Source organism: Anomaloglossus baeobatrachus, chromosome 2, assembly GCF_048569485.1.
Source record: "Anomaloglossus baeobatrachus isolate aAnoBae1 chromosome 2, aAnoBae1.hap1, whole genome shotgun sequence".
Taxonomy (NCBI): Eukaryota; Metazoa; Chordata; class Amphibia; order Anura; family Aromobatidae; genus Anomaloglossus; species Anomaloglossus baeobatrachus.
Genome location: NC_134354.1, coordinates 739,049,463 through 739,062,210, shown reverse-complemented (window position 1 = coordinate 739,062,210; position 12,748 = coordinate 739,049,463). Strand labels below are relative to the sequence as shown.

At 42.7% G+C, this 12,748-nt stretch overlaps 1 protein-coding gene across 7 annotated transcripts in view; it reads left to right on the top strand.

Annotated features, from left to right (window-relative positions):
* The window catches only part of PARP4 (poly(ADP-ribose) polymerase family member 4), a 354,633-nt gene that overhangs the window by 259,202 nt on the left and 82,683 nt on the right, over positions 1–12,748 (top strand). For 5 of the 7 annotated variants that reach the window (XM_075337413.1, XM_075337414.1, XM_075337416.1 and 2 more), the window contains one exon: positions 9,226–9,312. The exons of the other annotated variants lie outside the window; for them this stretch is intronic. In XM_075337413.1, coding sequence (XP_075193528.1) covers positions 9,226–9,312 — 87 coding nt within the window. The remainder of the gene's footprint in view (positions 1–9,225; positions 9,313–12,748) is intronic. 7 annotated transcript variants of the gene reach the window in all.

The following is a 12,748-nucleotide window of genomic DNA, read 5'->3' as shown; positions in this document are numbered from 1 at the left end:
TGATGTATGAGCTGTCTATGGTAACGAAAGTGCCTTCCTGCATAAATGATAGACAAAAATGAGAAACCACACAAAAAACTTGTTGACTATACAAGAGGACAGAGAAATGGCAAATATTAAGTCAGAAAAAAACAACATAGAGCTTTTAAGATGTGTCGTAACTATATTCCGATGGGCCACTGTGCAAGATTTGGATCTGCCCACTCTCCCTTATTCGCAAACCCCCTGCATGTCGGTCAGATGTATGGACCCTTATAGCTTTCTAAATCCTATAAAGACATATGTGTTGCCCTCCCCATTATGTAGTAATGTCCCCATCCTGGGCCCCTTTCCCCATCCTGATATATACGAGTGGCATGCAAACGTTTCAGCACCCCTGGTGAAAATTACTGTTATTGTGAGAGAGTTGAAGATGAAATAATCTCTGTGAGCTGTGGCGCGCACCTGGAATCTTAGCTATATGGAGAGGCTTGGGCTGTTGGATCACTTCAGCTTTCGCAATTCTGTTCTGTGTTATGTGGATCAAGTGTCAATATTCCCCTTTCTGCATAATTAAAAAAAACATTCTACTCACCTCAAGAAGCCACCCATTTCTGGAAAAGCAGTCTATGGACGGAAAACTAAGATCAACCTGTACCAGAATGATGAGAAGAAAGTATGGACAAGACTTGGAATGGCTCATGATCCAAAGCACAGCACATCCTCTGTAACACATGGTGGAGGCGGTGTGATGGCCAGGCATGTATCGCTGACAATGGACCTGGGTCACTAGTGTTTATTGAGGACATGACTGAAGACAGAAGCAGCCGAATGAATTCTGCAGTGTACAGGGCAAGATTTTCTGCTCAGATTCAACCAAATGCAGCAAGGTTGATTTTACGGCGCTTCACCGTACAGATGGACAATGACTCAAAACATCCTACAAAAGTGACTCAGGAGAAGGCAAAGGCGTGGAATATTCTTCAATGAGTCATCACCAGATCTCAACCCCATCGAGCTGCATTTACAAACTTATCACAAAACGTAAGGCAGAAAGACCCACAAACAAGCAACAACTGAAGTTACTGCAGTAAATTCGTCAAAGCCTCACCAAGCAGGAAACCCAGCGTTTGGTGACGTCCAAGGCTTCCAGACTTCATGCCGTCACTGCCTGTAAAGGATTCTCTCTATTCTCTAAGAATTAAAAATGAACATTTTAGTTATGGTAAAGTAAATTTGTCCAATTACTTTTGAACCTCTGAAATGAAGAGACTTTGTAGAAAAATGGCTGCAGTTTCTAAATGTTTCACTGGATATTTTTGTTTATTCGCTTTAATTAAACTTGAAAGTCTCCACTTCAGTTGCATCTCAGTTGTTTCATATTAAACTAAAAATAGCGGCCTGTAGATATTTCTGGACTTAACTGTATATATATCTGTGTGTTTTAAAAATAGGTCCAAGGTATTGTAGACAAGCTAATATTTGGGCACTAAATACTTATAATATTTGGCCACATTATATGGCATTAGTTGGCTGGAATACTTATTTATGTTTTATTTATTATTTATTTTTTGTACATATTATTTGAGTACTATATATTGCTACTATGTGTTTTCTGAAGTTTGATATTGGTATTATTTGTTTTTCATAATTGGAACACTGTATTTTGGCACTATTTGAGCTGTATATATTGGAATTCTACTTTGTATTTGTTACTGTAGTGTGTGTTTAATGTCTGTATTGTGTATCTGCTGTCTGTACTGTCTATTTTTTGTCTGTTTTGTGTATTCTCATTGTTTATGTGTATTTGATGTGTTATTGCATATTTAATGTCTGTATTGTGTTTTTGTTGTGTATATAGTGTATTTGATGTCAGTATCGTATCTTTGCTGTGTCTATTGTATATATTGTGTATTTGATGTATGTATTGTGTTTTTTTATGTCTGTATTGAGTATTTGATTTCTAAGTTGTATATTTAGGCCACTAGTGCGATCCTCGCATGACACTCAACTCACGCTGGCAGCAAAGCAGGAGCCGAGTGTCATGTGAGTGTCCCTGCTACTGAGGTTCGACTGTGCGAGCAAACCTCAGCTGCGTGGGGCGGGCTGGCACTGAGGAGGGGCGGGCTGGTGCTGCGGAGGGGAGGGAGGGATTTCTCTCCCTCTCCCCTCCGTAGCCGGCTATTGCCATTCTCGCACTGCACTCACGGTAAACCGGTGTACCGAGCGTGCAGTGCGATTTTTCTCTCGCCTCATACACTTGAATGGGTGCGAGTGAAAGAGTCTCGCATTAGTCTCGATTGTTTTTTCGATCCGATTAGGGCTGAGAAAATAATCGCTCATGTGTGCTTGCACACAGGCTAATATTGGTCCGAGTGGAATGTGATATTTTATCGCACACAACTCGCACCGATTTTCTTGCCGTGTGGCTTAGGCCTTATGTGTTTGCATGTATTGTGTTTTTGTTGTGTGTATTTGTGGGGATCAGTGATGTTGAAAGGCATGCTGTTGGCAATGTATTTTGCCATTAGGGACAACCTATGCGAACAGGTTTCAACCGAGGTACTAAACTAAGATTATTTCCCAGTCCCAGCATTAGCAGCAGGACGTGAGGCGGTTTGAATTGACAACATACAATTCTAAAGGGTACTTTACACGCTGCGATATCGGTACCGATATCACTAACGAGCGTACTCGCCCCCGTCGGTTGTGCGACACGGGCAAATCGCTGCCCGTGTCGCACAACATCGCTTACATCAGTCACACGCACTTACCTGCCTAGCGACGTCGCTGTGACCGGTGAACCGCCTCCTTTCTAAGGGAGAGGTTCGTTTGGCGTCATAGCGACGTCACAAAACGGCCGGCCAATAGCAGAGGAGGGGCAGAGATCAGCGGGCAGAACATCCCGCCCACCTCCTTCCTTCCTCATTGCTGGCGGGACGCAGGTACGGTAAGTTTCCTCGTTCCTGCGGTGTCACACACAGCGATGTGTGCTGCCACAGAAACGAGGAACAACATAGTTACTCATCAGACAACAATATTTGGTTTTTGGACGACCTCTCCTAAACCAACGATTTTTACCACTTTTGCGATAGTTGTAGGTCGCTTGTACGTGTTACACGCTGCAATGTCGCTAACAATGCCAGATATGCGTCACAAACACCGTGACCCCGACGATAAATCGTTAGCGATATCGCAGCGTGTAAAGCACCCTAAACTCAGTGTGGCTCCTTCATGGGAGCCACATTACTGCATGGAAGAAAGGCCTGACAATCAATTTCTGTATTATGCCCAGATAACTTGATGGAGAGTACAAGTAGAGAGAAGAGCAACCAAGATGTTAGAAGGTCTGCAAATCATGTCATATGAAGCCCGGCTAAAAGAACTAGGAATGTTTAGTTTGAAAAAGTGAAGGCTGAGAGGAGACTTAATAGCGGTCTACAAATATCTGAAAGGAAATCATAGTGCAGAGGGAACCACCATATTCTCATTAGCACAAGGAAGTACAAGAAGCAATGGGATGAAACTTAAAGAAAGGAGTTTCAGATTAGACATTAGGAAAAACTTTCTGACAGTGACGGCAGTCAAGCAGTGGAACAAGCTACCACGGGAGGTGGTGAGCTCTCCATCAATGGAAATTTTTAAGTGGAAACTGGATAAACATATATCTGGGATGATTTAGGAAAGCCTGCACTCGCGGTGTTGGACCCAATGGCCCTTGAAGTCCCTTCCAACTCTACCATTCTATGATTCTGTGAACTAAAGGAATTTCATATAGTGCTGAAAGATGTATCCCTAGGTCAGAAGGCACTCAACTGGGGAAGTACCGATGATTGACATGAGTATGATGAAGTCTCATGACGCACCAGGATCAAAGCTGTAAGGACGTTTTGATGCTGATATCACTTGGTTGAAATGGAAGATCAAAAGCTGCAGAGATATCATAAAGTTCAGAACATAGAATGTACGAACCACGAACCAAGGCAAACTCAACATTGTCAAAGCCGAAATGAACAAAACAGGACTCAACTTACTAGGAACTAAGATAGACTCAATCCGAACAATTCCAGTGAAACGAACATTGTCTCTACTATTCTGGCAATAATAACCGAAGAAGAAACAGTGTCACTTTTTTCCCCAACTGAAAATCGGTCGGCACTGTCCTGAAGTACAATGTTGTCAGTGATAGTCATTTCAATACGACTACAAGGACTGCCATTTCATGTCACAATTATACAAGTCTATTCACCAACAGCAGATGCTGAGGAGAAGGACATTGAACTATTCTACTGTCAAGTTTAATAAGAAATCAACAAGATGCCAAAACAAGACTTACTCATTATCCTGGGAGACATAAATGCCAAAGTGGGCCACAGCAAACATGGATTCATTGTAGGGAACTTTGGACTTGGTGAACATAGTATCATGAATAGGAATTCCTGGTTATAGATCAGTAAATTGATACCTTCTTGATCTAAGAAAAACAATACAGGGAGTAGTATTACCATTTCGGAACTCATATATATTGTACTGTGCAAGCACCACTATAGGGCTTTCCATCCCATCCCTATATCAGGGTCAGGGAGAGGGAGTGCCGACGTGGAACGGGGGCGCCCGGTAACTTATGGTGTCATACCCTCCGTTGTTAGGTAGGGATACACTACCCTTATAGGGCTATACTAGTTTCCCTTCCCTTTCCTAAAGTGAGTGTGTATATAAAACTCCTTGGTTATTTACAAAGATAACGTGATCCATTCTCATTTATATGTTTGTGTGTCTGTTTGTGGGTACATTTTAACGAATATTAATAAAAATTGCATATTTTAAAATAGGGTTGAGATTACATGTTTGTCCCAAATTTGATTTAACCAACATACCTGAAGTTTTTTGGAATGCTGTGCACAACAGATTTATATCACTGGACATGGATGAAAAAAATCCTGAGGAATTATGGACACATACAGTATAAGGACTATTATTACTGAAGAAGCCATAAAGACAATAAACAAAAGGCAGTAGAGATCCAAGCAGTCACGGTTAACAGAAGAGACCCTAAAGATCATCAAAGAAAGACAAATGGCAAAAGCATAAGGTAACCAGCAGGACACAGACAACAACAGTAAAATGCTAAAGAGCCATTCCAGCAAACAAAGCCATTCAAATAATTTAAGGAAGGTATACTTAAAGATCCAGACATACCTAAAGATATGACAAAAGTTTCAACCAAGAGTGGGAATGTTGAAAAACACCAATGGGACCAAACTAACTGAGCCAGAACAGATCAAGGAAAGTTGGAAAGAATACAATGACGTATCTAACGATATATCGCCAAGGTCACGGATTCCGTGATGCACATCCGGCATAGTTAGCGACGTCGTTGCGTGTGACAGCAAGGAGCGACTGTTAACGATGGAAAATACTCACCTTATCGTCCATCGTTGACACGTCGTTCCTTTTCAAAAAATCGCTGATTGTTGACCTCGTAGGTTGTTCGTCGTTCCCGAGGCAGCACACATCGCTACGTGTGACATGCCGGGAACAAAAAACAACAGCTTACCTGCGGCCGCCAGCAATGTGGAAGGAAGGAGGTGGGCAGGATGTTACATCCCGCTCATCTCCGCCCCTCCGCTTCTATTAGGCGGCCGCTTAGTGACGCCGGACACAGTGACGTCGCTAGGCAAGTAAGCCTGTGTGGCGGCTCCTAACGATGTTGTGCGCTACGGGCAGCGATTTGCCCATGACGCACAACCGACGGGGGCGGTTGCTTTCACTAGCAATATCGCTAGCGATATCACTGCGTGCAAAGCCCCCTTTAGTTATACGGTAAGAAACTGATACTAGAAATGATAGCAAACCGAACATCTTGAAAGACAAAGCCGTTCATGCTATAAAGCTTTTGTCAAAAAACAAAGCACCTGGATGTGACAATATTCAAATATAACTAATAAATTATTCTGAAGCCGCAGTTGATGTAAGCTCATGCTTGTGTTAACAGATATGGAGAACTGGCAATTTTACCCAAGGACTGGACAAGATCTGTGTTTATTCCTATTCTGAAAAAGGGAGATGCTACCGACTGTGGAAACTATTAAGGGTGCTTTACACGCTGCAACATCGCTAACGATATATCATCGGGGTCACGTCATTAGTGACGCACATCCGGCTATGTGTGACACCGCAGGAACGACGAACATCTCCTTACCTGCGTCCACCGGCAATGAGGAAGGAAGCAGGTGGGCGGCATGTTCTGGCCGCTCATCTCCGCCCCTCCTCTGCTATTGGACGGCTGCCGTCTGACGTCGCTGTGATGCCGCACGAACTGCCCCCTTAGCAAGGAGGCGGATCGCCGGCCTCAGCGACGTCGCAGGGAAGACCCGTCCGTGTGACTGGTGTTAGCGATGTTGTGCGCCACGGACAGCGATTTGCCTGTGACGCACAACCGCCGGGGGCAGGTGCGCTCGCTAGCGATATCGGTACCGATATCGCAGCGTGTAAAGTGCCCTTTAGGCTATTGTGTTCATGCCAGCAAAATACCACTGAAGATCCTACAAAGATTGCTACAACTTTACTTTGACAGAGCTGCCAGAGAAAATAGCAGGATTCAGAAAAGGCAAAGGAACAAGAGATGCAATTTCTAACATTAGATGGATAATTAAAAAGGCCAAAGAATATAACAAGGAGCGCTATTTTTGCTTCATCGACTACAGCAAAGCCTTTGACTCTTTTGATCAGAAACTTTGGGATACCATGAAGGATATGGGTGTGCTGAACCATCTAATCAGCCTCACTAGGAGCCTTTACATTGACTAAGAAACCACAGTCCAAAACCATCATGGTGACACTGCATTGTTTCAAAACAGAGCGAGGCGTCAGACAAGGCTGCATCCTATTACCATTTCCTTCAATTTTTATGCAGACACTATTTTCAGGAAGGCTGGACTTGCCAAAAAAGAAGGAATCAAAACTGCTGGGCAAGTCATCAACAATCTTAAACACATGATACAATATTGATAGCAACAAGTGTAGATGGAATGAAGGACTTATTACGGAGTGTCAAGATGGAAAGCTCGAACAGGGGACTTCTACTCAATACTAGACAAAGATATTGACTACTGCACAGTACAACCGGGACTCATTTGGGATCGGATTAATGATCATTCAAGGTGCAGTGACGATACCGGAAGTCAATAGGAGAATAGCAATGGAAAATTAACAATGAAGTCACTGGAAAAGGTCTTCAAATCAAGAAACGGTTCACTGATAACGAAGACACGGCTCCTACGTAGTCTGATCTTGTCAAGAGTGTGTCTTGCTCTGTAGAGACGTGAAGGTCACAATGCCTTATTGTTTGTAGATCTACAACTTGTATTTGAGTGAATCTGCTTTCTTTTAGTGCTGTACGGGTTAAAGGGGTTTTTCCTATTTAGCGGTCCTCTGTGGCCTTAAGGGGAACCTGTCACCAGATTTGGCCCCTATAAGCTGTGGCCACCACCAGTGAAAGCATGGTCCAGATAAATAAACATTGGGTACTTAGTAAACACTATTTTTGATCAAAAAAGCGCAAAGACATCCCACTGCGACAAGGTGTACCCAAATCGAGACAGTACCTAACGCTCTCTAGTACTAAACCCTTACCGTGTATCAGAACAGACCTCAATCTGAATAAGGGCAGAGAGTGACTGGGTCACGACTGTGGACACACAGAGCCATGGGAAGCAATGGATGTAATGCTCAGCTAAGAGAAAAGACCACCACACCCTATTTGTACTGAGTACAAGTCGCTAAAGAAAAAAACAAAAACCGGAGCGTGAGTTGGTACACATGCACATGGTAAACAGTATTTTTGATAAAAAAAATCCCACCTCGACAAGGTGTACCCAAATCGGTACGGTACCGAACACTCTAGTATTAAAACCTTACCATGTGTCAGAACAGACCTCAATCTGAGTAAGGTCAGAGAGGGACTGGGTCCTGACTATGTACATGCAGCCATGGGAAGCAATGGATGTATTGCTCAGCTCAGAGAAAGGGGAAGGGGCACATCCTATTTATACTGAGTACAAGAGACTCTACCCTTTTTCATCAGGTATGCAGCCGCAGTCAATTTATAGATCTGTGAATTCAGACATTAGTTTGACTGCAAATTTAAAGGGGTTGTGCACTACTGAGACAGCTCCTTCTTAAATGCTAAAGCACCCAATAATATATACCCACCTCCCGTATCTGCGCCAGGTCTCCACATGCTCATGTCATATTGTCTTGTGAGCCCTGCAGCCACTCAGTGGCCTCTAAAGGGACTATATGTTGTATTTATTTTGCAATGGAGGTTTTAGGGCTCAGGAATAGGTTGTCCGAGTAGTAGACTACCCTTTTAATATATTAGCCTATTAGCATGTAAGGCAATAAGGTAGACAATTGTCCATCAACTTGTTGGTAAACTTGTTCAAAACATTCTTTACATCAGAACAGATTATTAGAAAACATATCTTAATTGTAACTGCTGAGGCCTAATTTATCATTAAAATGTCCCTAGTAAACCAGCAATGTCATTCCCTTAGGGGTACTTTACACGCTTCGACATCGCTGCCGATATATCGTCGGGGTCACATCGTTAGTGACGCACATCCGGCACCGGTAGCGACATCGCAGCATATGACACAAATGAGCGACGATTAACGAGCGCAAAAACGTGTAAAATTGTTGCTCGTTGACACGTCGCTCCTTTCCATAATATCGTTGCTGCTGCAGGTACGATGTTGTTTGTCGTTCCTGCGGAAGCACACATCGCTATGTGTGACGCCGCTGGAATGACAAACATCTCCATACCTTTGTCCACCGGAAAAGGAGGAAGGAAGGAGGTGGGCGGCATGTTCCGGCCACTCATCTCCTCCCTTCCTTTTCTATTGAGCGGCGGTTTAGTGATGCTGCTGTGACGTCGCTGTGACGCTGAACAAACCGCCCTCTTAGAAAGGAGGTAGTTCGCCGGTCACAGCGACGTTGCAGAGCAGGTAAGTGCGTGTGACGCTGCCGTAGTGATAATGTTCGCAACGGCAGCGATCACCACATATCGGTCGTGCGACAGGGGTGCAATCGACATCGCCAGCAAATGCTAGCGATGTCGCAGCGTGTAAAGCCCGCCTTAGTCTTACTATGTGAATGTTTAGGGTTTTTTTGTTAATGCAGATCCATAAAAATTGCTTTTTATACCTTCTAATAATTTAGATTTTTGTGTTGCCTGCATTATAGGGTGCGGAACCAATTTCAACAGTCTTGGATTCAGAAACCTATGTTCCAATGTCTCCAAGTTTTAAGCCACAAGCTAGGGTCCCACTGGTATGCATATTTGTATCCACATTGTATAAGATTCCCAGCTACAAAAATGACAAATTCATATCATAGAGTGCTGAAGAGAGAGCAGAAAAGACCCCACTCTATTCAAGACAGGACAAGGGGTGGCCGTCATAATCAGCTGTGAGGGCTCTTAAGGGTAAAACCAAACTGAGTGGCAGAGGCGCAGCTGAAAAACATGACGGTGTGATGCTAGGCACTACTTACGGGGAGTGTGGGCAAGAGCATAGTCAGGAAAGCCAGGGTCTGTTAACAGTAGGACATGTACAGTCATATGAAAAAGTTTGGGCACCCCTATTAATGTTAACCTTTTTTCTTTATAACAATTTGGGTTTTTGCAACAGCTATTTCAGTTTCATATATCTAATAACTGATGGACTGAGTAATATTTCTGGATTGAAATGAGGTTTATTGTACTAACAGAATCCGCATTTAAACAAAATTTGACCAGTGCAAAAGTATGGGCACCTCAACATAAAAGTGACATTAATATTTTGTAGATCCTCCTTTTGCAAAAATAACAGCCTCTAGTCGCTTCCTGTAATGAGTTCCTGGATCCTGGATGAAGGTATATTTGACCATTCCTGTTTACAAAACAATTCCAGTTCAGTTAAGTTTGAGGGTCGCCGAGCATGGACAGCCGCTTCAAATCATCCCACAGATTTTCAATGATATTCAGGTCTGGGGACTGGGATGGCCATTCCAGAACATTGTAATTGCTCCTCTGCATGAATGCCTGAGTAGATTTGGAGCGGTGTTTTGGATCATTGTCTTGCTGAAATATCCATCCCCTGCGTAACTTCAACTTCGTCACTGATTCTTGCACATTATTGTCAAGAATCTGCTGATACTGAGTTGAATCCATGCGACCCTCAACTTTAACAAAATTCCCGGTGCCGGCATTGGCCACACAGCCCAAAACCATGATGGAACCTGCACCAAATTTTACTGTGGGTAGCAAGTGCTTTTCTTGGAATGCCGTGGTTTTTTTGCCTTCATGCATAAAGCCTTTTTGTATGACCAAACAACTCAATCTTTGTTTCATCAGTCCACAGGACCTTCTTCCAAAATGTAACTGGCTTGTCCAAATGTGCTTTTGCATACCTCAGGCGACTCTGTTTGTGGCGTGCTTGCAGAAATGGCTTCTTTCGCATCACTCTCCCATACAGCTTCTCCTTGTGCAACGTGCGCTGTATTGTTGACCAATGCACATTGACACCATCTGCAGCAAGATGAAGCTGCAGGTCTTTGGAGGTGGTCTGTGGATTGTCCGTGACTGTTCTCACCATTCTTCTTCTCTGCCTTTCTGATATTTTTCTTGGCCTGCCACTTCTGGGCTTAACAAGAACTGTACCAGTGTTCTTCCATTTCCTTACTGTGTTCCTCACAGTGGAAACTGACAGTTTAAATCTCTGAGACAACTTTTTGTACCTTCCCCTGAACAACTATGTTGAATAATCTTTGTTTTCAGATCATTTGAGAGTTGTTTTGAGGAGCCCATGATGCCACTCTTCATAGGAGATTCAAATAGGAGAACAACTTGCAAGTGGCCACCTTAAATACCTTTTCTCATGATTGGATACACCTGCCTATGAAGTTCAAAGCTCAATGAGGTTACAAAACCAATTTAGTGCTTTAGTAAGTCAGTAACAAGTAGTTAGGAGTGTTCAAATCAAGAAATTGATAAGGGTGCCCATACTTTTGCATCGGTCAAATTTTGCTTAAATGCGGATTGCACATTTTCTGTTAGGACAATAAACCTCATTTCAATCCAGAAATATTACTCAGTCCATCAGTTATTAGATATATGAAACTGAAATAGCTGTTGCAAAAACCCAAATTGTTATAAAGAAAAAAGGTTAACATTAATAGGGGTGCCCAAACTTTTTCATATGACTGTATAAGCACAAGAAGAAAACAGAGGCGTAGTCAGGGCAATATCCAAAGGACAGGAGTCTCGGAGAGCACTTAAGTTAAGGGAGAAAGCAGAAACGTAGTCAGGTAATAGTCCGAAGTCCAAGGTCAAACAGGCAGGAAATCACGACAGGAACAGGGTGCGGGCAGAGAGGAGTCAGATAACGGTTTGGAGTTAGAGAACAAAGATCAGAACAGAGACATAAATTAACCCCTTCAGCCCCAAGCCTATTTTGACCCTAAAGACCAGGCCATTTTTTGCAATTCTGACCAGTGTCACTTTATGAGGTTATAACTCTGGAACGCTTCAGCGGATCCCGGTGATTCTGAGATTGTTTTTTCGTGACATATTGGGCTTCATGTTAGTGGTAAATTTAGGCCGATATTTTTTGCATTTCTTTGTGAAAAAAAACGGAAATTTCGCGAAAATTTTTAAAATTTTGTAATTTTCAAACTTTGAATTTTTATGCTCTAAAACCAACGAGACATATGACACAAAATAATTAATAAATAACATTTCCCACATGTCTATTTTACAACAGAACAATTTTGGGAAAAAAAAAAAAAATTTAAGGAAGTTATAGGGGTTCAAAGTTTATGAGCAATTTCTCATTTTTACAACAAAATTTACAAAGCCACTTTTTTTAGGGACCACATCACATTTGAAGCAATTTTGAAAGGTCTACATGACACAGAACACCCAAAAGTGACACCATTCCAAAAACGGCACCCCTCAGGCTACTCAAAACCACATTCAAGAAGGTTATTAACCCTTCAGGTGCTTCACAGTAACTAAAGCAATCTGGAAGGAAAAAATGAACATTTTACTTTTTGCAACAAAAATGTTAATTTAGCCTCAAATATTGCATATTCACAAGGGTAGCAGGATTAAATGAACCCCCAACATTTGTTGGGCAATTTCTACTGAACACGCAGATACCTCATATGTGGCGAAAAACCACTGTTTGGGCGCACGGCAGGACTCGGAAGGGAAGGAGCGCCATTTGACTTTTTTGAACAGAAAATTAGCTGGAATCGTTAGCCGCACCATGTTGCATTTGGAGAGCCCCTGAGGTGCCGAAACAGTGGAGCTCCCCCACATGTGACCCCATTTTGGAAACTAGACCCCTCATGGAATTTATCTAGATGTTTATTGAGCACTTTGAGCCTCTGGGGGCTTCACAAAAGTTAATAGAGTTGAGCTGTGAAAATAAAAAAAATTTTTTTTACCACAAAATTGTTACTTCAACCAGGTAGCTTTTTTTTCACAAGGGTATCAGGAAAAATTGCACCATAAAATGTATTGTGCAATTTCTCCTGAGTACACAGACACCTCATATGTGGTGGAAATAAAATGTTTGGGCGCACAGCAGGGCTCGGAAGGCAAGGAGCGTCATTTGACGTTTCAAACGCAAAATTGTCTGGGATAATTAGCGTATTCCATGTTGCGTTTGGAGACCCCCTGAGGTGCCGAAACAGTGGAGCTCCCCCACATGTGACCCCATTT